Source organism: Gorilla gorilla, chromosome 1, assembly GCF_029281585.2.
Source record: "Gorilla gorilla gorilla isolate KB3781 chromosome 1, NHGRI_mGorGor1-v2.1_pri, whole genome shotgun sequence".
Taxonomy (NCBI): domain Eukaryota; kingdom Metazoa; phylum Chordata; class Mammalia; order Primates; family Hominidae; genus Gorilla; species Gorilla gorilla.
This window is the reverse complement of record NC_073224.2, coordinates 147,716,046-147,742,462: the sequence shown is the minus strand read 5'-3', so window position 1 is coordinate 147,742,462 and position 26,417 is coordinate 147,716,046. Positions and strand designations below refer to the sequence as shown.

Here is a 26,417-nt window from a genome sequence, read left to right as displayed (position 1 = left end):
GGACTCATCTTGTATGTTTCCTGTCCCAGTCCTAGAATTGGCCATTTCTCCAAGGAGCCCTGGTTCCTTTTTTGGAGAATGCTATTTAGAAACCAAAATCTGGGTGCTAGGTGTACTTGTTGCTAGCACCCAGGTGCTAGGGTGTCGTTTGTTTTAGGCCCTTTCAGCTAACAGAGTAAAGAAATAGATGTGTGTGTACTAATCTGGGTATATACACATACAGTCATGCATTGCTTAATGATGGGGATGTGTTCTGAGAAATGCATCATTAGGTGATTTTGTCATTGTGAGAACATCAGAGAGTGTAATTACACAAACTTAGATGGTGTAGCCTACTAGACATCTAGGCTATATGGTATAGCCTATTGCTCCTGGGCTACAAATATGTATAGTATGTTAATGTACTGAATACTGTAGGCAACCTGCATATCTAAACATATCTAAATGTAAAAAAAGTAAAAATACAGTATTATCATCTTGTGGCACCACCAGTCGTATATGAAGTCCATTGTTGACTGAACAGTCAATATGCAATGCATGACTGTATCTATAAAATATTTCTGTGTGTATTCTTCTGTATCTATATTAACAGTGAATTCATACTGTGACCGCCAATTCTAACTATGGATCATTCTAGCCTTGAGAGGTAGGATTAAAAAGAAACTTTAAACAAAAGCATGAAGAATGAAGTTTTTTAAAATGCTGTTATGAGCATTCTTGTATAAGTCTCTTAGTACAGATCATATGCATTTCTGTTGAGCATACATTTAGGAGTAGAGTTGCTGAGTTACAGGTTACGAGTATCTTCAACTTTAGTAGATAAGGCCTGCCAAGAACTGTGAAAAGTCTTATCCTACTTGCAAGCTAATAAGCTAGCCTGTTACTGTTTTATAGATGCTTGCAGAATATATAAGATGCCTCAGAGACAAAGGATATTTTTAATTCATGGAAAAAGCAGGAATTAAATTAAATCATGACTTGGATAAAGAAAATGTACATATACATCATGGAATACTATGCAGCCATGAAAAGAAAGAAATCATGTCCTTTACAGCAACACAGATGCAGCTGGAGGCCATTATCCTAAGTGAATTAGTGCATGAACAGAAAACCAAATGCCACATCCTCTCACTTATAAGTGGGAGCTAACCATTGAGTACATATGGACATAAAGATACAAACAATAGACAATGAGGACTACTAGAGGGGAGAGGGAGGAAGGAGGATAAGGGCTGAAAAACTACCTTTTGGGTACTGTGCTCACTACCTGGGTGACAGGATCATTTGTACTACAAACCTCAACATCACACAATATACCCATGAAACAAACCTGCACATATACCCCCTGAATCTAAAATAAAAGTTGAAACTTAAAAAGAAATTTTACCACTGAAACAACATGCTGTAAGAGCAAAGGTGTTATTTTTCTGCTTTGTAAGCAGTGCAGATTATTTTATCTAAAAGTTGAAGATATTTTTCCTTTTGGAAAATAATTGGGATGTGGTAACTTCTGGGACCTTTTTCAGTGAATATCAAAGTGTTTCAAAGAGGTTATTTTTCACTATGCATAACAAGGGATTAGTTTTGCTTTCTTTGCTTGATTTCAACTGCCTGGCATTAATTTTAGTTTCCATAGCAGCAATAGTAAGCAATTGGCATTGGAGTAGCCAGATTTGCTGCAGATACCAGAATCTCACCATAGGAACTATTTTAAGTAGCCCTGGTGTTGGACTCCTGTACTTCTCTTCTGACACAACAGAATTTGCTAATTTTAAAATGCCACACTTATCATTATTGAATATTTTTGGAGCTACTTAAAAACCTGTAAGATGGCTGGGTGTGGTGACTCACACCTGTAATCCCAGCACTTTGGGAGTCTAAGGTGGGCAGATCACCTGAGGTCAGGAGTGACCATCCTGGCCAACGTGGTGAAACCCCATCTTAACTAAAAATACAAAAAAAATCAGCCAGGCGTGGTGGTGCACACCTGTGGTCCCAGCTACTTGGGAGGCTGAGGCACGAGAACCACTTGAACCTGGATGGCGGAGGCTGCAGTGAGCCAAGATCATGCCACTGCACTCCAGCCATAGTGACAGAGTGAGATTCCGTCTCAAAAAATAAATACAGGCATTTGTGTGCGTGTGTGTCTATATTGTATAATTTATATGCAGTATAACATGCATGTATATATAACATATACAACATGCATGTGTATATATAATGTATATAACATGCATGTATATATAACATATAACATATGCATGTATAACATATGTATGCTGTGATGTTTTGACACATTTATACACCTGTGAAACAATTACTACAATCAATATAGTGAATATACCCATCCCAAAGGTTTCCCCCTTCCCTTCTGTAATCCCACTTTTTTTCCCATTATCCCTTCTTCGGTTTTTTTTTTTTTTTTGTCACTATAGTTTGTATTTCTTTTTTCTTTTTTCTTTTTGTTTTGAGACGGAGTCTCGCTCTGTCGCCCAGGCTGGAGTGCAGTGGCGCGATCTTGGCTCACTGCAAGCTCTGCCTCCCAGGTTCATGCCATTCTCCTGCCTCAGCCTCCCGAGTAGCTGGGACTACAGGCGCCCGCCACCACGCCCAGCTAATTTTTTGTATTTTTAGTAGAGATGGGGTTTCACCATGTTAGCCAGGATGGTCTCAATCTCCTGATCTTATGATCTGCCCACCTCGGCCTCCCAAAGTGCTGAGATTACAGGTGTGAGCCACGGCGCCCGGCCTATCGTTTGTATTTCTTATATAAAATAAACTATACAATATGTGCTATGCTTTTGGGGGCGGGGGTTGGCATCTTTCCTTCATAATTTTTTAGAGTGACTCGGGTTGTGTGTATCAATAGTTCATTCCTTTTTGTTGCTGAGTAATACGCCATTGTATGAATATATTACAATGTCCATTCACCTGTTGGGGGGCATGTGGGTTGTTTCTAGTCTTTGGTTACTACAAATAAATCATTCATGTGTAAATCCTTGTATAGATGTATGCTTTCTATTTTCTTTGGTAAATTACCTAGGAGTAAAATGGCTGGATATCATGGTAAGTATATGATTAACTTTTTAAGAAAATGTCAAACTATTTTCCAAGTGCTTGTACCATACACTTTCCAATTAGTAGTGTATGAGAGTTCTAGTTCCTCACATCCTCACCAACACTTGATACTGTTAGTTTGTTAAATTTTAGCCATTATAATAGGTATGTAGTGGTATCTTGTAGCTTTAATTTGCATTTCCCTAATAATAATGTTGACTATCTTTTTATGTCCTTGTTTGCCACTTATATATCTTCTTTGGTGAATAACCTGCTTAAATCTTTAATTGGGTTGTTTGGTTTTTTACTACTGAGTCTTGAGTGTCTTTTTGTTTTTGTTTTTGTTTTGTTTTGTTTTTTGAGAAAGTCTTGCTCTGTTGCCCAGGCTGGAGTGCAATGGCACGATCTCAGCTCACTGCAACCTCTGCCTTCTGGGCTCAAGCGATTCTCTTGCTTCAGCCTTCTGAGTAGCTGTGACTACAGGTACGCACCACCACGCCCAGCTAATTTTTGTATTTTTAGTAGAGATAGGTTTTCACCATGTTGGCCAGGATGGTCTCAAACTCCTAGCCTCAAGTGATCCACATGCCTCAGCCTCCCAAAGTGCTGGGATTACAGGCCTGAGCCACCATGCCGAGCCCAAGCCTTAAGGGTCTTTAAAAATATATTCGGGGTACAAGTCATTTACCAGATATTTGCTTTGCAGATATTTTCTTCCAGTCTCCAGCTTGTCTTTTTATTCCCCTTAAGAGTGTCTTTTTAAACATTTTTATAAATGTAGGTGTTACTGGTGCAGTTTTGTTGTTGTTGTTGTTGTTTTATTTTATTTTATTTTATTTATTTATTTATTTTGAGACGGAGTCTTGCTCTGTCGCCCAGGCTGGAGTGCAGTGGCGTGAACTCGGCTCACTGCAAGTTCCTCCTCCCAGGTTCACACCATTCTCCTGCCTCAGCCTCCCGAGTAGCTGGGACTACAGGCGCCCACCACCACACCCAGCTAATTTTTTGTGTTTTTAGTGGAGACAGGGTGTCACTGTTAGCCAGGATGGTCTTGATCTCCTGACCTCATAATCTGCTCGCCTCAGCCTCCCAAGGTGCTGGGATTACAGGCATGAGCCACCATGCTCGGCCAGAGAGAAGTTTTTAACTTAGATTAAGTCCAATTTATCAATTTGTTTTCTTTTATGGATTGTGTTTTTGGTGTCATACTAAAAATTATTTACCTAACTCAGGGTCACAATTATGATGTCCTGTTTTCCTCTAGGAGACTTACAGTTTTATGTTTTACATGTAGGCCTATGATTCATTCTGAGTTAGATTTTGGATATGGTGTATGGAATGGATCCGAGTTCATTTTCTAAAACATACTGATATTGAATTTTTCCAACACCGTTTACTGTAAAGACAGTCTAGCTCAATGTTTATCAGTGTCGTTGATCTTTTCAAAGAACTGTTTTCTTTATTCTTTCTATTTTTATTCCATTGATTTCTGCTTTAATCTTTATTACTTTTTTCCCATTGCTTTGGGTTTAATTTGTTCTTCTTTTTTTTCGTTTGAGACGGAGTCTTGCTCTGTCACCAGGCTGGCGATCTCGGCTCACTGCAACCTCCGCCTCCTGGGTTCAAGCGATTCTCCTGCCTCAGCCTCTGGAGTAGCTGGGACTACAGGCGCGTGCCACCACGCCCAGCTGATTTTTGTAGTTTTAGTGGAGACGGGGTTTCACCATGTTGGCTAGGATGGTCTCCATCTCTTGACCTCGTGATTTGCCCACCTCGGCCTCCCAAAGCTCTGGGATTACAGGCATGAGCCACCGTGCCCGGCTTGTTCCTCTTTTAAGATAAGATGGAATAAGGTATTAATTTGACATCATTCTTCTTTTCCGGTTTAGCCTTTTTTTTTTTTTTTCTTGAGACAGGGTCTCACTCTGTCACCCAGTCTAGCTAGTGTGCAGTGGAGCAGTCATCTCAACCTCCCCAGGCTCAGGTGATCCTCCCTCCTCAGCCTCCCAAGTAGCTGGGACTAGAGTTCTGTGCCACCATACCCAGCTAATTTTTGTACTTTTTTGTAGAGATGGGGTTTTGCCCTGTTGCCCAAGCTGGGCACAAACTCCTGGGCTCCAGCAGTACACTGGCCTTGGCTCCCCAAAGTGTTGGGATTACAGGCGTGAGCCACTGCACTCGGCCTAATTTAGTCTTTTAAAGCTATGTGTTTCCCTCTAAGTACTCCTTTAGTTACATTTCATAAATTTTTATGTTTTATGTTTGTTTTCACTCATTTCAAAATATTGCCTAACATCCATTATGATTTATTCTTTGATCTATGGGTTACTTAGAAGTGTGTGTTTGATTTCGAAGTATTCGTGGCTTTCCCTCAAATTTTTTATTTATATTGATTTTTAATTTAATTATATTGTGGTTTGTATGACTTTTGTTTCATGTATTTTGGAGCTCTGTTAGATGAATATATAATATATAAGGAATGTATGTATCAGGATATACATTGTTATATATTCCTGATATATTGACCTTTTTATCATTATAATACATCCCTCTTTGTCTCAGTTGATATTTATCTTAAAGTCTATTTTGTTTTTTTATCAGTATAGCCACTCCAGCTCTCTTACGGTTACTGTTTGCATGATATATCTTTTTCCATTCTTTTACTTTCAACCTATTTGTGTCCTTGAATCTAAAGACAACATATAGTTGGATTTTGGTTTGACTGTAAAATCTTATCCATTCACATTTTAATGTAATTACTCAGTATTGCTGACTGCTATTTAAAAAATTTTTAAATTGAGATATAAGTCATGTGACATTAAATACATTTTAAAATGTACAAGTCAGTGATTTTTAGTACATCCACTGTGAGGTACAACCGTCACCACTATTAAGTCTGCCATTTTGCTATTTAGTTTCTAAATGTCTCACGTCTTTTTCGTTCCTCTGTTCCTTCTTTACTACCTCTTTCGTGTTATATGAATATTTTGTAGTATACCACTTTGATTCCTCTGACTTCTAAATTTTTTTTGTTATTTTCTTAGTACTTTCTCTGGATACTATAATATGCATCTTAATTATTTCAGATTAACGCTAATTTAATTCTGGAAAAATAGAGAAACTTTGCACCAATATAGCTCCATTTCCTCCCGATATACTCACATGCATACATGCACGCATGCACACACACACACACGTACACACACACACTTGACTCAATAATATAATTACTGCTTTATATATTCATCTTTTAGAGAAATTAAGAGAACTGAGGAAAATACGTATTTATTTAGTCTTACATTTATGCATCTATTTACCACTTATGGTTCTCTTCATTCTTAACATGGATGCAAGTTAACATATGGTAGCAACTTTCTTTTGGTTAATGGTTGTGTGGTATATGTTTTCCCATCCTTTTACTTTCACCCTTTTTATATCTTAGTAGTTAAAGTGTTTTTATTGTAAGCAGCATATGGTTTTTCCCTTGTCATTTGGGGCAATCTTTTCTTTCAGTTGTAGAATTTAGTCTTATATGTAGATACTGATGTATTTGGGTTTAGTATGCCATGTCACTATTCGTTTTCTATTTGTCCCTCAAGTTATATGTTCTTTTTTCTCTCTCTAGTCTGCTTTTGGACTTCTGAAGTGTTTTTGTTTGTCTGTTTGCTTTAAATCTGTTTTTCTCTATTACCTTGTTGAGTTTTTTAAACCATAATTTGCTGATTAACTCAGAAATTACAAAATGCATGATTGACTTATCAAGATCCACTATAAGTGAGTACTTCTACCACTTCAAGGACCTAAAGCACCTTAGGTACAGTTACCATCATTTCTCCTTTTTTTGCTATTGTTGTATATTTTAATTGAACATCTATTTTAAACTTCCTTATATATTATTGTTCTTATTTGTAGTCATTCTTGATTTAGAGTTACCCACATATTTACATTTCTCCTTTCCATTAGTCTTCATTTATTCTGGCATCTTTGTGCTTCCATGTGGGATCATTTGCCTTGTGCCTAAAGAACTTCTCCTGGTATTTGGCCGGGCGTGGTGCCTCAAGCCTGTAATTCCAGCACTTTGGGAGGCCGAGGCGGGCGGATCACAAAGTCAGGAGTTTGAGACCATCCTAGCCAACATGGTGAAACCCTTTCTCTACTAAAAATACAAAAAAATCAGCCAGGCATGGTGGCGCCTGTAGTCCCAGCTACTCAGGAGGCTGAGGCAGGAGAATGGCGTGAACCCGGGAGGCGGAGGTTGCAGTGAGCCGAGATCACGCCACTGCACTCCAGCCTGGGTGACAGAGCGAGACTCCATCTCAAAAAAAATAAAAATAAAAATAAAGAACTTCTCCTGGTATCTCCTTTAAGTGTGGGTCTACTGATGATGAAGTCTCTGGTTTTATTTTTGTCATAAAATTTTTCTTTATTTCTCCCTCATTTTAAAAACATATTAATCTCAGCTATGATATCCTATGTTGGCAATTATTTCCTTTCACTATTTAAAAGCTATTATTCAGTTGCCTCCTAGCTACCATGTTTCTATTGAGAAGTCAGTTTTCAGTTTATTGTTTCCCTTTAAAAATAATACACCTTTTTTCACTGGCTTCTTTGAAGATTTTTTTTTTTTTGGTTTTGCTTTGTTAATCTGTTGCTTAGTTTAATCTGTTCAGATTTATTATTGCTCTTGAACCTACAACTTGATGTCTTTAGTCAATTTTGGAAAATTGACTTGGCCACTCTATTTTTATGTATTGGTCCTGCTCCGTTCTCTTTTCTCTTTCTCAGACTTCAGTTATCTCTCTGTTAGACCACTTCACAAGCCTAATAATGCCTTGTATGTGTATTATGCTTTTCTCTGTGTTCTTTATCCTTTTGCTTAACCTACCTCAGTCTGGATATTTTCCTCTGACCTACATTCCACACTTCTGTTTAACCTGCTCTTTAACCTATCCATTGAATTGTTTCCAATTTTGATATTTTTTCATTTCCAGAATTTCCATTTTATTTACTTTTACAGTTTCAAATTTTCTGCCAAAATGCTCCAATTGTCATATACTCATATACTGCTTTGAACAAATTAGTCATTTATAGTCTGGATATGACAATGCCAGTATTTCAGTCTCCCCTTGGTCTCTTCATTACAGTCAGCTTTTTCCTCTTGGTTTTCAGTCTGTTCTTAACTCTTTGTATGCCTGGGTATTTTTTTATTGTGTGCTGGATGTTATGATTGCAAAATCATAACACTAATTTGTAACCTAAGGCTCTGGATAATATCTTCCTCCATAGGGGATTTACTTTTGCTTCTGGCAGAGAGTTTTTCTAGATACAGCTGTGACTCTCCAGACTGTCTGATTGAAAGGACAGAAACAACTGGTTCAGGAGCCCTTGCCAGCCTCTAGAGAAATCCCAGAACACTCAGCCCTGACACATTAATACCCTGCACAGATCAGAGACTGCTGGCCACGCAGACTCACCAAGCCACAGACTTGTCTTCAGCAAGCATGTTCTTACCTCAGCCGCGAAGTGACCAAGCCACATGTACTAAGGGTTGAAATCAAAGATATGTACAGGGTATTAAACAAATACCAAGGGGAACAGTTAACTTGAATACAAGGTCAAAATCAGCAACAAGTTCTATGATCCAGTGCTGATATCAGATACTAGCTTCAAGGACAATTTCTTTTCGAAGGCTTATTCCAGATTCGTGAGGCTAGCATGAGATGTATGCATTTGCCAGGGACAAATTTATACTTCTGAATTAACCCATGCAGCAAAAGCTATGCATCTGCTCACAGTCTATTTAGAAGCATTTATGGTGAACAGTGGAGGGGCCCAACTTGTCATACTCCTGCTTGCTAGTGCACATCTGCTGGAAGGTGGACAGTGAGGCCAGGATGGAGCCGCCGATCCACACCGAGTACTTTCGCTCTCGGGGTGCAATGATCTTGATCTTCATGGTGCTAGGTGCCAGGGCAGTGATTGCCTTCTGCATCCTGTTGGTGATGTCTGGGTACATGGTGGTGCCTCTGGACAGCACTGTGTTGGCCTACAGGTCTTTGAAGATGTCCACATCACACTTCATGATGCAGTTGAAGGTGGTCTTGTGGGTGCCACAGGATTCCATGCCCAGGAAGGAAGGCTGGAACAGCACCTCCAGACACCGGAACCGTTCGTTGCCGATGGTGATGACCTGGCCATCGGGCAGCTTGTAGCTCTTCTCCAGCTTTTTGTCATCAGCTGTAGCTGTTCTTTGTACCGTCTTCTTTCTGTGAGCTGTACACTTGCCCACATTCTGGACCTGATCCGGAAGTTTGGCTAACTTTTCTTGATTTGTGCTGTTGGTTAATCTGAAGCAGAGAAGGTCTTCCAACTCCAGTGTGCAGCAAGAACAAGATGGCTGCCCAGGAAGATTTCTTAAATAAGAAACAAAACCTACTAACGATAAATGAAAAGATTGATAAATTTGACTACATTGGAAATAATAATTTGTGTGTATCAAGAATTACCCTAAAGAAGGGGGGGTGGCACAGAAGACAAGTCACAAACAGGTAGGAAATACATAGCCAACAAATGACTGATATCTATAATATATAAAGAAATCCTACAAATGTATAAGAAAAAGAAAAAACTAATAGGAAAATGGGCAAAAGACATAAGTGGAGATATGACTTTAGGGTTTTCAGTCTCAATGAAATCAGAAAAGTAGCAAATTTAGAGCTCAGTGAGATTCCATTTCATGCTACTAAGTTTATGGTAATTTTCTTTCTTCTCACCTCATACGTATACTATAAACTTTAGCACGCTGAACTTAAATGCAATTTTATTTTACTGTATACCTGGTTGCCACTGTATGGTGCATTGTTGTTGTTGTTCTGCAGAATATTCTCCCTTCTCTTAGTGCAGTGGTTCTTAAAGTGTGGTCCCCAGACCAGTATCATCAGCATCACCTGTGTACCTCTTAGAACTGCAGATATTGGCCAGGTGCAGTGGCTCACGCTTGTAATCCTAACACTTTAGGAGGTTGAGGTGGGAGGGTCGCTTGAAGCCAGAGTTCAAGACTGGTTTGGCCAACATAGGGAGACCTGCCCCCGATCTCCGCAGTAAGTTAAAAAAAAAAAATTGGCCAGGCGCGATGGCTCATGCCTGTAATCCCAGCACTTTGGGAGGCCGAGGCGGGTGGATCACAAGGTCAGGAGATTGAGACCATCCTGGCTAACACGGTGAAACCCCGTCTCTACTAAAAATACAAAAAAAGATTAGCTGGGTGTGGTGGGGGGCGCCTGTGTTTCCAGCTACTTGGGAGGCTGAGGCAGGAGAATGGCATGAACCTGGGAGGCGGAGCTTGCAGTGAGCCGAGATTGCACCACTGCACTCCAGCCTGGGCAACAGAGCAAGATTCCGTCTCAAAAAAAAAAAATTAGCCAGGCATGGTGGTGCATACCTGTAGTCCTAGCTACTTGGGAAGCTGAGGCAGGAGGATTGCTTGAGCCTAGGAGTTTGAGGCTAGGATCGCACCTCTGTACTCCAGCCTGTGGGTAAAAGAGTGAGACCCTCTTTAAAAAAAAATGCAAATATTCAGGTCCTACCTCACATATTCCCTATGTGAGATATATAGTATTTCCCTCCATAGTAGAAGACAGGTTTGCTTGCAAAAGATTCAGGTTTCCTAAGCTCTGGGTTTCTTTCCTATAATACAACCCACTGTGTGTGCAGATGTCACCTGGCCTTTGTCCCATCACCCTGTGGGAATTGGGCTTGAAGAACTAGTGTAAGAAAATAATGATGCTGTGGCTATACTGCTATTGCTCTGAGTGAAAAACTGTCCTTTGTCTCTGAGTCTGTCTTTTATCTGTATAAGTGAAACTCTGGCAGGCTAACTTTTTAGCTTGCAGGTAGGATAAAAACCTCAGACCTTGCATGTTCTTGATGCAAGTCCTCATTCTTTAAAGTTAGTGTGCTGAAATGGGAATCATTGCTTTTGATACTTGTTAATGGGAAGCATAGTATTGAATAGGCTAAATGTATAACAAGACAGATACTTTTTCTGTTGTCAAATTTTGATGTTCAAATATTCTTTAAAATGTCTCCAATACCCTAGTTTTATTTCCATCTTTAATTTACTCATTCATCAGATATTTCTTTGCATTCTTTGTGTTCTTAATTTTCTCAGATTGTTGCACCATTAGAAGCTAGGTTGATCCACAGACAGATGGCTGAAAGTGGAAAAGAAAAAATAAAATGGACAACCACCATTATTATTAGCTCATCTCTTAAGGTAAAGGGGCATTTGGGCCACTGATCTTTAACTTAAAAAAATTAAAAGCAGCTTTCATATAGAACAATATTTTAAAAGGTTCTTAGCTTAATTATCCACAATTAATTGTGGGGAGCAGGAAGTGCATAAGCTAAATGTATTTTAAAGATAAATTAATAGACTTTTCCCATTCATTTTCAACATCCGACTTCCTTAATTCTTTGAAGGTTGGAGATTTTCTAAAGTTTTTTTTTTTTTTCCTTCTGTAAGCACTCTAATGGAGATGTTAAGGAATTCCGGAAACAGTAAAGATATGCAAGTATATATTAGTTAAGGCTTTCTGAGAGCTAAAGAACCAGAAACTGATATCCTAGCCTTGGCAGCACTGGAATGAGACTGTCTCCTTATGGTTTGGAGAGGGAGAGATGGAAAGTTGAATGCCTGAGAGCAGGTGGTCAGCTCACAACCGTTTTAAACTCCTCAGCTCACAAGACTTCTCCATTGCCCTGATATTTGTCTTATGGACACCAGCTGATGTCTGGAATGAAGGGGCAAGAAATGATTGTTCCATAGTCACGTGTGGTTTTATGCTTTTTGCTGTATTTTGTTTTATACTTTGTTGTGAGTCCATTTTCATTAATTATATATATATATTTTTATTATACTTTAAGTTTTAGGGTACATGTGCACAGTGTGCAGGTTAGTTACATATGTATATATGTGACATGCTGGTGCGCTGCACCCACTAACTCGTCATCTAGCATTAGGTATATCTCCCAGTGCTATCCGTCCCCCCTCCCCCCACCCCACAACAGTCACCAGCGTGTGATGTTCCCCTTCCTGTGTCCATGTGTTCTCATTGTTCAATTTCCACCTATGAGAACATGCAGTGTTTGGTTTTTTGTCCTTGCAATAGTTTGCTGAGAATGATGGTTTCCACCTTCATCCATGTCCCTACAAAGGACATGAACTCATCATTTTTTGTGGCTGCATAGTATTCCATGGTGTATATGAGCCACATTTTCTTAATCCAGTCTATCATTGTTGGGCATTTGGGTTGGTTCCAAGTCTTTGCTATTGTGAATAGTGCCGCAGCAAACATACGTGTACCTGTGTCTTTATAGCAGCATGATTTATAGTCCTTTGGGATGGCTGGGTCAAATGGTATTTCTAGTTCTAGATCCCTGAGGAATCACCACACTGACTTCCACAATGGTTGAACTAGTTTACAGTCCCACCAACAGTGTAAAAGTGTTCCTATTTCTCCACATCCTCTCCAGCACCTGTTGTTTCCTGACTTTTTAATGATTGCCATTCTAACTGGTGTGAGATGATATCTCATTGTGGTTTTGATTTGCATTTCTCTGATGGCCAGTGATGGTGAGCATTTTTTCATGTGTTTTTTGGCTGCATAAATGTCTTCTTTTGGGAAGTGTCTGTTCATGTCCTTCACCCACTTTTTGATGGGGTTGTTTGTTTTTTTCTTGTAAATTTATTTGAGTTCATTGTAGATTCTGGATATTAGCCCTTTGTCAGATGAGTAGGTGGCGAAAATTTTCTCCCATTTTGTGGGTTGCCTGTTCACTCTGATGGTAGTTTCTTTTACTGTGCAGAAGCTCTTTAGTTTAATTAGATCCCATTTGTCAATTTTGGCTTTTGTTGCCATTGCTTTTGGTATTTCAGACATGAAGTCCTTGCCCATGCCTATGTCCTGAATGGTAATGCCTAGGTTTTCTTCTAGGGTTTTTGTGGTTTTAGGTCTAACGTTTAAGTCTTTAATCCATCTTGAATTGATTTTTGTATAAGGTGTAAGGAAGGGATCCAGTTTCAGCTTTCTACATATGGCTAGCCAGTTTTCCCAGCACCATTTATTAAATAGGGAATCCTTTCCCCATTGCTTGTTTTTCTCAGGTTTGTCAAAGATTAGATAGTTGTAGATATGCGGCGTTATTTCTGAGGGCTCTGTTCTGTTCCACTGATCTATATCTCTGTTTTGGTACCAGTACCATGCTGTTTTGGTTACTGTAGCCTTGTAGTATAGTTTGAAGTCAGGTAGTGAGATGCCTCCAGCTTTGTTCTTTTGGCTTAGGATTGACTTGGCAATGAGGGCTCTTTTTTGGTTCCATATGAACTTTAAAGTAGTTTTTTCCAATTCTGTGAAGAAAGTCATTGGTAGCTTGATGGGGATGGCATTGAATCTATAAATTACCTTGGGCAGTATGGCCATTTTCATGATATTGATTCTTCCTACCCATGAGCATGGAATGTTCTTCCATTTGTTTGTATCTTCTTTAATTTCATTGAGCAGTGGTTTGTAGTTCTCCTTGAAGAGGTCCTTCATGTCCCTCATAAGGTGGATTCCTAGGTATTTTATTGTCTTTGAAGCAATTGTGAATGGGAGTTCACTCATGATTTGGCTTTCTGTTTGTCTGTTATTGGTGTGTAAGAATGCCTGTGATTTTTGTACATTGATTTTGTATCCTGAGACTTTGCTGAAGTTGCTTATCAGCTTAAGGAGATTTTGGGCTGAGACAATGGATTTTCTTGATATACAATCATGTCATCTGCAAACAGGGACAATTTGACTTCCTCTTTTCCTAATTGAATACCCTTTATTTCCTTCTCCTGCCTAATTGCCCTGGCCAGAACTTCCAACACTATGTTGAATAGGAGTGGTGAGAGAGGGCATCCCTGTCTTGTGCCAGTTTTCAAAGGGAATGCTTCCAGTTTTTGCCCATTCAGTATGATATTGGCTGTGGGTTTGTCATAGATAGCCGTTATTATTTTGAGATACGTCCCATCAATACCTAATTTATTGAGAGTTTATAGCATGAAGGGTTGTTGAATTTTGTCAAAGGCCTTTTCTGCATCTATTGAGATAATCATATGGTTTTTGTCTTTGGTTCTGTTTATATGCTGGATTACATTTATTGATTTGCGTATATTGAACCAGCCTTGCATCCCAGTGATGAAGCCCACTTGATCATGGTGGATAAGCTTTTTGATGTGCTGCTGGATTTGGTTTGCCAGTATTTTACTGAGGATTTTTGCATCAATGTTCATCAAGGATATTGGTCTAAAATTCTCTTTTTTTGTTGTGTCTCTGCCAGGCTTTGGTATCAGGATGATGCTGGCCTCATAAAATGAGTTAGGGAGGATTCCCTCTTTTTTATTGATTGGAATAGTTTCAGAAGGAATGGGACCATCTCCTCCTTGTACCTCTGGTAGAATTCGGCTGTGAATCCATCTGGTCCTGGACTCTTTTTGGTTGGTAAGCTATGGATTATTGCCACAATTTCAGCTCCTGTTATTGGTCTATTCAGAGATTCAACTTCGTCCTGGTTTAGTCTTGGGAGAGTGTATGTGTCGAGGAATTTATCCATTTCTTCTAGATTTTCTAGTTTATTTGCATAGAGGTGTTTGTAGTATTCTCTGATGGTAGTTTGTATTTCTGTGGGATCAGTGGTGATATCCCCTTTATCATTTTTTATTGCGTCTATTTGATTCTTCTCTCTTTTTTTCTTTTAGTCTTGCTAGCGGTCTATCAGTTTTGTTGATCCTTTCAAAAAACCAGCTCCTGTATTCGTTAATTTTTTGAAGGGTTTTTTGTGTCTCTATTTCCTTCAGTTCTGCTCTGATTTTAGTTATTTCTTGCCTTCTGCTAGCTTTTGAATGTGTTTGCTCTTGCTTTTCTAGTTCTTTTAATTGTGATGTTAGGGTGTCAATTTTGGATCTTTCCTGCTTTCTCTTGTGGGCATTTAGTGCTATAAATTTCCCTCTCCACACTGCTTTGAATGTGTCCCAGAGATTCTGGTATGTTGTGTCTTTGTTCTCATTGGCTTCAAAGAACATCTTTATTTCTGCCTTCATTTCGTTATGTACCCTGTAGTCATTCAGGAGCAGGTTGTTCAGTTTCCATGTAGTTGAGTGGTTTTGAGTGAGTTTCTTAATCCTGAGTTCTAGTTTGATTGCACTGTGGTCTGAGAGATAGTTTGTTATAATTTCTGTTCTTTTACATTTGCTGAGGAGAGCTTTACTTCCAACTATGTGGTCAGTTTTGGAATAGGTGTGTGGTGCTGAAAAAAATGTATATTCTGTTGATTTGGGGTGGAGAGTTCTGTAGATGTCTATTAGGTTTGCTTGGTGCAGAGCTGAGTTCAATTCCTGGGTATCCTTGTTGACTTTCTGTCGTGTTGATCTGTCTAATGTTGACAGTGGGGCATTAAAGTCTCCCATTATTAATATGTGGGAGTCTAAGTCTCTTTGTAGGTCACTCAGGACTTGCTTTATGAATCTGGGTGCTCCTGTATTGGGTGCATATATATTTAGGATAGTTAGCTCCTCTTGTTGAATTGATCCCTTTACCATTATGTAATGGCCTTCTTTGTCTCTTTTGATCTTTGTTGGTTTAAAGTCTGTTTTATCAGAGACTAGGATTGCAACCCCTGCCTTTTTTTGTTTTCCATTTGTTTGGTAGATCTTCCTCCATCCTTTTATTTTAAGCCTATGTGTGTCTCTGCATGTGAGATGGGTTTCCTGAATACAGCACACTGATGGGTCTTGACTCTATCCAATTTGCCAGTCTCTGTCTTTTAATTGGAGCATTTAGTCCATTTACATTTAAAGTTAATATTGTTATGTGTGAATTTGAACCTGTCATTATGATGTTAGCTGGTTATTTTGCTCGTTAGTTGATGCAGTTTCTTCCTAGTCTCGATGGTCTTTACATTTTGGCATGATTTTGCAGTGGCTGGTACCGGTTGTTCCTTTCCATGTTTAGTGCTTCCTTTGGGAGCTCTTTTAGGGCAGGCCTGATGGTGACAAAATCTCTCAGCATTTGCTTGTCTGTAAAGGATTTTATTTCTCCTTCACTTATGAATCTTAGTTTGGCTGGATATGAAATTCTGGGTTGAAAATTCTTTTCTTTAAGAATGTTGAATATTGGCCCCCACTCTCTTCTGGCTTGTAGAGTTTCTGCCTAGAGATCCGCTTTTAGTCTGATGGGCTTCCCTTTGAGGGTAACCCGACCTTTCTCTCTGGCTGCCCTTAACATTTTTTCCTTCATTTTAACTTTGGTGAATCTGACAATTATGTGTCTTGGAGTTGCTCTTCTCGAGGAGTATCTTTGTGGCATTCTCTGTATTTCCTGAATCTGAATGTTGGCCTGCCTTGCTAGATTGGGGAAGTTCTCCTGGATAATATCCTGCAGAGTGTTTTCCAACTGGGTTCCATTCTCCCTGTCACTTTCAGGTACACCAATCAGACGTAGATTTGGTCTTTTCACATAGTCCCATATTTCTTGCTGGCTTTGTTCATTTCTTTTTATTCTTTTTTCTCTAAACTTCCCTTCTCGCTTCATTTCATTCATTTCATCTTCCATCGCTGATACCCTTTCTTCCAGTTGATCGCGTCGGCTCCTGAGGCTTCTGCATTCTTCACGTACTTCTCGTGCCTTGGCTTTCAGCTCCATCAGCTCCTTTAAGCACTTCTCTGTATTGGTTATTCTAGTTATACATTCATCTAAAGTTTTTTCAAAGTTTTTAACTTCTTTGCCTTTGGTTTGAATTTCCTCCTGTAGCTCGTAGTTTGATCATCTGAAGCCTTCTTCTCTCAACTCATCAAAGTCATTCTCTGTCTAGCTTTGTTCCACTGCTGGTGAGGAACTGCGATCCTTTGGAGGAGGAGAGGTGCTCTGCTTTTTAGAGTTTCCATTTTTTCTGCTCTTTTTTTTCCCCATCTTTGTGGTTTTATCTACTTTTGGTCTTTGATGATGGTGATGTACAGATGAGTTTTTGGTGTGGATGTCCTTTCTGTTTGTTAGTTTTCCTTCTAACAGACAGGACCCTCAGCTGCAGGTCTGTTGGAGTTTGCTAGAGGTCCACTCCAGACCCTGTTTGCCTGTGTATCAGCAGCGGTGTCTGCAGAACAGTGGTTTTTCGTGAACCGCGAATGCTGCTGTCTGATCATTCCTCTGGAAGTTTTGTCTCAGAGGAGTACCCGGCCGTATGAGGTGTCAGTCTGCCACTACTTGGGGGTGCCTCCCAGTTAGGCTGCTCAGGGGTCAGGGGTCAGGGACTCACTTGAGGAGGCAGTCTGCCCGTTCTCAGATCTCCAGCTGCGTGCTGGGAGAACCACTGCTCTCTTCGAAGCTCAGATGGAAATGCAGAAATCACCTGTCTTCTGCGTTGCTCATGCTGGGAGCTGTAGACCGGAGCTGTTCCTATTCGGCCATCTTGGCTCCTCCCCCATAAATTATATTTTTACAAACATTTGCCCATTTTATAGAGGCTTTTAAATGTGTTAAGTTGAACTTTATGAAATTTACATTTCTGTGGTGAAAAGTTTCATGTTGTCATTTTTAAAATTTTCTAATAAACTGTTAAGTGCCCCTTTTCATTCCTGTTTTTACTTACATTTTCTTTCTCATGAATGATAGACATACTAGTTTTTGTTCTTTGTTTTTTTAAGATGGAGTTTTGCTCTGTCGCCAAGGCTGGAGTGCAGTGGCACAATCTTGGCTCACTGCAACCTCTGCCTCTTGGGCTCAAGTGATTCTCCTGCCTCAGCCTCCCAAGTAGCTGGGATTACAGGTGCCTGCCACCACGCCGGCTAATTTTTGTATTTTTAGTAGAGTCGGGGTTTCACCATGTTGGCCAGGATGGTCTCGAACTCCGATCCCTGCCTGCCTCTACAACCTGCTGGGATTCTGAAAGTGCTGGGATTACAGGCTTGAGCCACCACACCTGGCTGACATAATACTAGTTTTAAATATTATTAATAGATGTTACATATGCAGGAAGGAGTATTGTATGGATTTTATTTGGGATGCTGGTATAAAAGTTAAAGAAGTGTTTTTTTGTTTTGGTTTGGTTTTCTTTTTACTGCACTATTATTCAGAGACTTTAATATGCTCAAATGCATTGTAAAACCCCAAAAAGAGATGAAATAATATTCAGCATTTCCGAATCTTATTTCAATCCAGAGCATCTTTTAATATCTCATAGGACTAATATTCTATGAAACATATTTTGAAAAATCTATACTTAGCTTCCTGGTCATTTTGATGAATCAGCTCTTGAACTTACTGTTTTCTCAATTCAATACTTTCTAATTTTACCTTCTTTTTTTTTTTAGCATTCCATTATTTTATTCTTTTAGTTGGCTCCTCCTCCTCCTGATAATAGGATATTATTGAAATTCATTAGCATGATATTTATGGGTGCTCATGATCTGCCAGCAATTATTCCTAACATTGTACCCAAATTAGCTGACTTGTGTATACCTTACACACTCACCATATAAGAACCATACCTTTAGGTCTGAATGCCTTTACCTATGTTATTCTTTCTGTCCATACTCTTCTCATATTTGTCTTCTTCCTTCACTTGTCTGCTTAATACACTGCTTTTTATTTTAAAGATTTGACTCAGATTTTTTGTTATATTTTTTGTTTATTTTTTAATTAGGGTCTCACTCTGTTGCCCAGGCCAGTCTTGAACTCCTGAGCTCAAGCAATCCATTGCCTTGGCCTCCCAAAGTGCTAGGATTATAGGCATGAGCCACTGTGCCTGGCCTTATTTGAATCAAATTTTAGGGAGCTTTCTTAACTCATGTTTTTTACATTTTTAAACATATCTTCTAGTTCTTTGCCAAAATTCTCAAGCTAGGTTTTATCTTCTTGATCATAGTAAACAGGCTGTTTTAAGGTAGCTTCACTACATGGACCCCTTGTGGGCCTGTTTCTGTTCTCTATTGTTTCTGATAGTTTTCTTTAATGGAATTGTGTCCCTTTGTATGTCTGATTATTTTTTATTATATGTTGGAATTTGTATTTGAAAAATTGTAGAAATAATTTGAAGCCTAGAATAGTGCCATCTTCCCCTTGAGAGGTTTTAATTCTGTAAGAAAATTAAATTCCTGATGCCCTAAGTAGGGTTGCCAGATAAAATACAGGACACTCAAGTTTGAATTTCCAGCTAGGTGCAGTGGCTTATGCCTATAATCCCAGCACTTTGGGAGGCCAAGGTGGGTGGATCACTTGAGGTCAGGAGTTTTGAGACCAGCCTGGCCAACATGGTGAAACCCTGTCTCTACCAAAAATACAAAAATTAGCCAGGCATGGTGGTGCATGCCTGTAATTCTAGCTACTTGGGAGGCTGAGGCGGGAGAATCATTTGAATCTGGGAGGCAGAGGTTGCAGTGTCCAAGATCATGCCATTGCACTCCAGTCTGGGTGACAGAGTGAGACCCTGTCTCAAAAAAAAAAAAAGTGAATTTCAGATAAACAGTGAATTTACTGTAATTATGTCCCAAATATTGCATAGGTCATACTTACATTGAAAATTGCGTTGTCACTCATTCACATTTAACTGAGTGTTGTGTATTTTCATTTGCTAAGTCTGACAACCCAACTCCTAAGGCATCTCTTTTATATGATGAATTAAGTTGTATCCTATACATCTAGAGTGTTGAATTAAATTGTCTCCTGTACATCTGGCTATGAGAGAATTGAGAAAATAGTCACTCAGATCATTTTCTTTGTTCCATAATTCAGATGAGGAGACCTGATTGGGAAAGGTTGCTCTAGAGAGTGCTTCTGCAAGGTGCTTGGAAGCACTAGTAATTCAGTTATCACCTTAATACAATTTCAGGGATTGAAATGGTTTGAAGCTGGGCTATAGTCCCTGTGAGAGCTGTTCTATTTTCGTCAAAAGATCTGTTCAGCCTCTCTTCTGCCTCTTTCTGAGCTGGCAGATGCCCTTAGGGAAAAAAGTGGCCTAAATACTTGCTCATATATTTGAATTTCTGTATAGATCTTGGCCTTATAATTTTTTACTATCCTGTTAGCTCTCTGGTGTATTCAAGCAGATTTTAAAAGGTTGTCCAGCTTTTCTAGTTGCCTTCAGCAGGCGGGTTGGCCTAAATTACTTAATCTGCCATTGCTGGAAGCATTATATAATTTTAAAACAGCAGAAGAAAAGAGCCATGGTTAAACTGTAGGTCAGGATCTATCTGAGTGACACAAAATACTCTTTAGGAAAGAAAGGAAGCATGTATTTTTATACATAATTTCAGCCTGTGTGCTTAACATATACATGTTCTGAGGCAAAACAGAAAATAAAATTAATCTACCTAAGAGATTTTTATCTATCTGGAAACTAACAAGTTTGAGTTTTATTTATTATTTTTATTTATTTTTTAATTTTTAGTAGAAAGAAGGTCTTGCTACATTGCCCAGGCTGGTCTCAAACTCCTGGGCTGAAGTGATTCTCTCACCTCAGCCTCCCAAAGTGCTAGGATTACAGGTGTGAGCCATTGTGCCTGGCCAAGTTTAAATTTTAACCTATGAGGAAAAACTATTAACCACCTAGATTTTAGTATTGTGGGTAATATGATTTAATTGCCTGGGTGGAATAGGAAATCAGGTGATATTTGAAATGGTTAGTATTAAAACCAAGAGTCCTATACCTGTTTTCTTACATGTTTTATGACTCACCTAAGGCTTAAAACATTTTAAAAGTATACTAAAGTAACTGTAATGTAAACTGATGAATTGTCAAATTAGTTGTCTTCTGTGATGGTATTGTATATGTCTGGCACTATGTGGTTCTGTCAACTATTTAAGAAATATACAACCACCTATTTTCCATAGTTATACATTAATGCATGTCAGAATCCATCTCCAAGTTGCTTATTATTATTATTATTTGAGACAGGGTCTCACTCTGTCACCCAGGCTGGAGTGCAGTTGTGCAATCATGGCTCACTGTAGCCTTAACCTCCCAGGCTCAAGTGATTCTCCCACCTCAGCCTGTGAGTAGCTGGGACTACAGGCATGTGCCACCATGCCCAGCTAATTTTTGTAGAGAAGCAGTTTTGCCATGTTGCCCCGGCTGGTCTTGAACTTCTGGACTCAAATGATCCACCAGCCTTGGCCTCCAAGGTCTCCGTAGCCACCATGCCCAGCCTCCAAGTTGTTTGTTTTTTGAGGTGGAGTCTCGCTCTGTCACCTGGGCTGGAGTGCAGTGGCACAATCTCAGCTCACTGCAACCTCCACCTCCGAGTTCAGGTGATTTTCCTGCCTCAGCCTCCCAAGAAGCTGGGACTACAGGCATGCATCACCACACCCAGCAAATTTTGGGCTTTTACCATGTTGGTCAGGCTGGTCTCAAATTCCTGACCTCAAATGATCTGCCCACTTTGGCCTCCCAAATTGCCGGGATTTCAGGCATGAGCCACCACCCAAATTGTTTTTTAAAGTGAAGTTTGCAGCTGGGTGTGGTGATGTACACCTATAGTCCCAGCTACTTTGGGAGGATTGCATGAGCTCGGGAGTCTGAAGTCAGCATGGGCAACAAAGTGAGACTTCATCTGTCTCTAAAAAAGAAAAAGAAATTTGCATTTGCTCTGGTTTATACAGTTTTTTAATGCTGTCTTTAAGTTCTGTTCCTAAGTAACATAACTGTAGTACGTAACTCACTCCCAAACTTGAAATAAATGTTTTAGTAGAACTAAATGTTTTTGCTTTTTTAAAGTTTTTTCTCCATAGAAAGCATATTTATTTATCTTTTGATGATCATATCTTTAAGTGGTAGTTATAAAACAACCTATTAAACTTTTAATTTTTTCTTTAGCTTTAATACAATTGTAAGCATGCCTTAAATTTGTATTTTTGATATTTTTTAAAAAAGAGTTATGAAGTTGCAACTGCCCTAGAAAATCGAAGCCACAAAGTTCGATATTCAGATTCAGTGGAAAATGGATCAATTATATTTTCTCTTTCTGGTATGGTATATTTGCTCACTGCCTTAAGTTTCTTATGAAATATGTTGGTATAAATTCTAATGACTTCATAGTTCAGTAACCGTGTAATGTATTATCTTTTGGGAAGGGTAAATGTGTAAAACTTTGTTACTACTACAAACACAGTCCATATGGCCAATTCCAAAATATATTCATTTTTAGATTACAATTGTTAAAATAAAGCTGAACTAGTGGAGTCTGGTAGAAGATGGGAAAAAACTACTTGCTTTGGAACTGAGATGAAAATAGAAAAAGCCACTTTCCCAACAATCTATACTTACATTAAAGTATTACTTGCATTAACAGAGGACACATTTGTCAAAACTGATATACAAAAAAAATAGAATGTTTTCCATTAATTTGTATAAGAGTTTGCTGGATATAATATAAATATTAACTAAAAGAATCATGGGGACAAATAAATGTTCATGAAATGACAACTGATATAACTGTTAGTCATGGACAAAAGTCCAGTAAGGAATTAGATTAGGATAAGAGAAGGCTGAGGAGATGGGAAGGGGGGAGGTCCACCTGTGCTTGAGAAATGACAGAAGTGATTTTTAAAAAGGTAGAGGTAAAGGATTTTATCTGGAGGGTTGCAAATAGACTTTTCTAGCAGTTTTGCAAGACAAGCACATTCAAAAAAGCTCCTAGAATAGATCTCCAGGCTGAAAGTGGTATCGCCTCAAACTTATTCTTCTGGTTAAATACAGAACCCTCCAGGGAGAAATAAAATATTTGGTGAATATTTGCCTTGGCTACTTCATATACGTGATCTAATTTATCCTTCTGACAAATCTAACAAAAAATTTACTCCCATGTTACAGAAGAGGAAACTTATGTTCAGAGAGGTTATATAAGTTGTCCAAGTTTACTCAATTAGTGTATAATCACAATCACTTTCCTCAGACGGTCTCCCACATCGTTTGAAGAGCTATAATCAAGTTTCCCTTTAGGACCATTCTTATGGCCTGACACTGTTTCAGAGATTACAGATATCTGCTCACTGAGTGTATTAATTTATATAATTCTTTTTTTTATTTTTTGAGATGGAGTCTTGCTTTGTTGCCCAGGCTGGAGTGCACTGGTGTGATCTCGGCTCACTGCAAGCTCCGCCTCCTGGGTTCACGCCATTCTCCTGCCTCAGCCTCCTCAGTAGCTGTGATTACAGGCACATGCCACCACACCCAGCTAAGTTTTGTATTTTTAGTAGAGACAGGGTTTCACCATGTTGGTCAGGCTGGTCTCGAACTCCTGACCTTGTGATCCGCCCACCTCGGCCTCCCAAAGTGCTGGATTACAGGTGTGAGCCACTGCACCCAGCCGAAGGCTTGCTTAAGACTCTCTTTCTTTAGCTCATTTCCAGCTTTTAAAAATAATAAGAGCCTCTTGGTTGCTGAACACATGGAGGTGTCTGGAGGGTGGCAGGCCCAGAGAAGGCGTTGAAGCTCCATGTCCCTTCCCACATACCTAGCCCTACACATATCTTCATCTGTATCCTTTATAATAAACTAGTACATATTTTAAAAGTATAACATGAAAAATTAACTTTTTAAATGTAATTCATCTTTTTAATGAAAAACTACCCAGTATCTTCATGTGGACAATGTCTTCATCTAGGGAAAAAAAAAAAAAGTAGTTACTGATCCAAAGAAGTTTTTCTCTTATTTAGCACAAGTCATTCTTTTATACAGAGCACTTCAAAGAACTACCTGAATTATTTCGTTGTGTAGGAATTCCATTATAGTACTTTCTATTCCTTATGAGTTTAGGGCTTGGACACGTGGTATACTTACAGCTATTTTGGTTGATTTTGAGTTTATAACAAAATTTCATCTCTATAACAAAGTGACATTTTATATTCAATTCACCTTTCCTAGGAGTTGCATTTTTATTAATGGATACTAAGGAATGTCTTCTGTCAACTGAAGAAATATTTCTAGCCAAAATTGAGAAATTTATTAACATTCACCAAAATAGTTTTTTGGTTTTGTCTGCTGCCCTCCATGGGCCTGAAGAATGGAAACTGATGTTCAGGATTCAGCAGAGGTATGGAAGAATAGCATTATAGACTTATTTTTCTTATATTGTATTTATTTCAGTTCTTAATTCTTTTAGGTAAGTTTTGTTTTGCTAGATGATGAACACTGTGATGTTAACCTATCAAATTTAATGAAACATGGGCCAAATAGCTATTCTATGAATCGAGGTGACAGGGTTCATGATGTTGCAAGGGCTTCTCCAAGACCAAGCCAAAAGTGAACACTTTTTTAGTCAGTGATGTTCTGGCTATAAAGCCATCTCAAATCCTATGTGGAGTAAGGCAGGGCATGAATGCATAGACAAATAACAAACAATAGAGATTTGTCTCTTCTTTCCACTTTCTTAAGAGAACAGATGTCAGCAAGTTATATGATCTGTATAACATGAATTGTTTTTCAGATTCCTGGGTTGTAACTTACGAATACTTCCAGTACACAACACAGTAAATGCTATTAATCTTATGTGCACTATAGCAAAGGTGAGTCACCCGTGGAATATGACACATACACACATACATTTTAAGGTTTTTAACTTCCAATTGTCACCCTTTTGAGCGAGACTGGCAAATATCTTGCTTCTGTTCCCCTGCGGGAGTTGCTGTTTCAGGGTGCAACTTTTTCCCAAGCCTAACTCTCTTAAGTCTTCTCAATTTACTTCCAGTAGCCACTACCATTTAAGACTCACTTGGGGCCAAAAGAGCATTTGGCTGGCCCTATTGGTTACTTATATCTTCATTCAAATTCTAAAGTTATAAGGGTTGGTCAGATTGAAGTCATAAACTGTCAGAGTGCAAGCATACTATCTTATGGAATGTCATCTACCAATTGTCTACTTTCTTTTCTTGCTTTTTGTCCTCTGCAAAGTGTGCCCAGACACCTCCAACCCCCTAGGCAGACTTAGGTCTTCCTTGCTTTTATACTTGGAACATATCCCCATTAAAGCAATTTTTATAGTATTCTACTTTTTGGCTTGCATGTTTAAAATTCCTTGGATAGAAACTAAGTATTTTCCTGTTGACTACTCTAGTAACTCATACATAGTATTTAGCACAAAGATGATCAAGAGATTTGCTGAAAGAATGAAAGTCAGGTATTTTTAAATGTGACCTTGTGAAAATACCTTATTTCTGTAAATAATGCTGCATCTTTATATCTTCTTCCAGACTACCTCCAAACCATACATAGATAGCATTTGCTACAGAATGATAACAGCTAAAGCTTACATCATTGAGCAAAGTCCTGTTTGGAAAACACTTCAGAAGATAAAACTGAATAGTGATTCAGTTAACCCAAATTAGAGTACCAACTTAATGTTTTTCTCGAACAATGTGAAAATAATTAGACCTGTTAAATTATAATATTCAAATATCTATTTAAAGACATTTATATTAATTTGAAATAATAACATGTATACAATTAAAAGTGATTTTATTTTAGGAGTTTCGCTGCAAGATTTAATGCTCTTTAGCAAAGGATTGATACATACATATACCATAAAACTCAGGTGTAGCTTCTTAGTTAAATGGACAAATCTTTAGTAGGAAATAAAAATACAGAATTTTCTAATCAGTTTCTTAAAGTCATATATATTTTTTAGTTTTTTTCCATAAAGGTAGCAAGTATTTCTAAAATTAATCTTTGCAGATGTTTTCCTATTATAACTTCTGCTGGAGAGGTGGTGATGGGACTCTGCTCCCAAAGACTCCACCTGAGCCAGGAAAAGAGAAGCTAAGAAAAGTCAACTGGCCTCTTTACACTGGTATGATAGCCAACTTGACACTAGGAGTTCCGAAATGTTACATAGCATCTAACTGCAGCAGAAAGTGTATCAGTATTTTTATAAGCTCACTAAAACTGTAGGAATGAATATAGACAATTCAGCTACATTTTATGAAGTTATAAAATTATTAGTTTGTATTGGATTTTCAAAAGTAGTATTTAGGACCTATGTGGGCATTTACCATTAGATAACTTTAAAACCAAAAAAACCTGTTCTGTAGTGTATCATTATAGAAATTGATAAATGAGAAAAGCTACATTTATTTTTCAAGCAGTAAATTTTTACAGAAAAATTTTTTATAAAGGTATTAAATCATAATGGAAAGTACTATATTTTATTAGTTTTTATTTAGGAAATGGAACTTTCACTTTATCCCAATATTTTCTTCAGAGGTAGACTTTGTTTTTATTTCAATGAGTTCTTCCACTCGAGCTAGAACACTTTCAATCAAATCAAATGTGAAAAGAGCTGAATGCAGGAC

The 26,417-nt window shown here is 38.5% G+C and overlaps 2 protein-coding genes and 1 pseudogene across 7 annotated transcripts in view; 1 reads left to right on the top strand and 2 right to left on the bottom strand.

The window, feature by feature from the left end:
• C1H1orf146 (chromosome 1 C1orf146 homolog) overlaps window positions 1-25,592 on the top strand; it is a 27,823-nt gene extending 2,231 nt beyond the window's left edge. The window contains exons 2-6 of the mRNA XM_004026130.3: window positions 11,228-11,332; window positions 22,003-22,096; window positions 23,995-24,163; window positions 24,557-24,635; window positions 25,320-25,592. Of these exons, the coding sequence (XP_004026179.1) occupies window positions 11,267-11,332; window positions 22,003-22,096; window positions 23,995-24,163; window positions 24,557-24,635; window positions 25,320-25,454 (543 nt within the window). The 5' untranslated portion in view covers window positions 11,228-11,266 and the 3' untranslated portion in view covers window positions 25,455-25,592. The remainder of the gene's footprint in view (window positions 1-11,227; window positions 11,333-22,002; window positions 22,097-23,994; window positions 24,164-24,556; window positions 24,636-25,319) is intronic.
• On the bottom strand, window positions 8,858-9,835 carry LOC101148229 (actin, alpha skeletal muscle-like; annotated as a pseudogene).
• Window positions 25,568-26,417, bottom strand: part of GLMN (glomulin, FKBP associated protein) — a 53,332-nt gene continuing 52,482 nt past the window's right edge. For all 6 annotated transcript variants that reach the window (XM_004026128.4, XM_063697023.1, XM_063697031.1 and 3 more), the window contains one exon: window positions 25,568-26,417. In XM_004026128.4, the coding sequence (XP_004026177.3) occupies window positions 26,301-26,417 (117 nt within the window). In that variant the 3' untranslated portion in view covers window positions 25,568-26,300.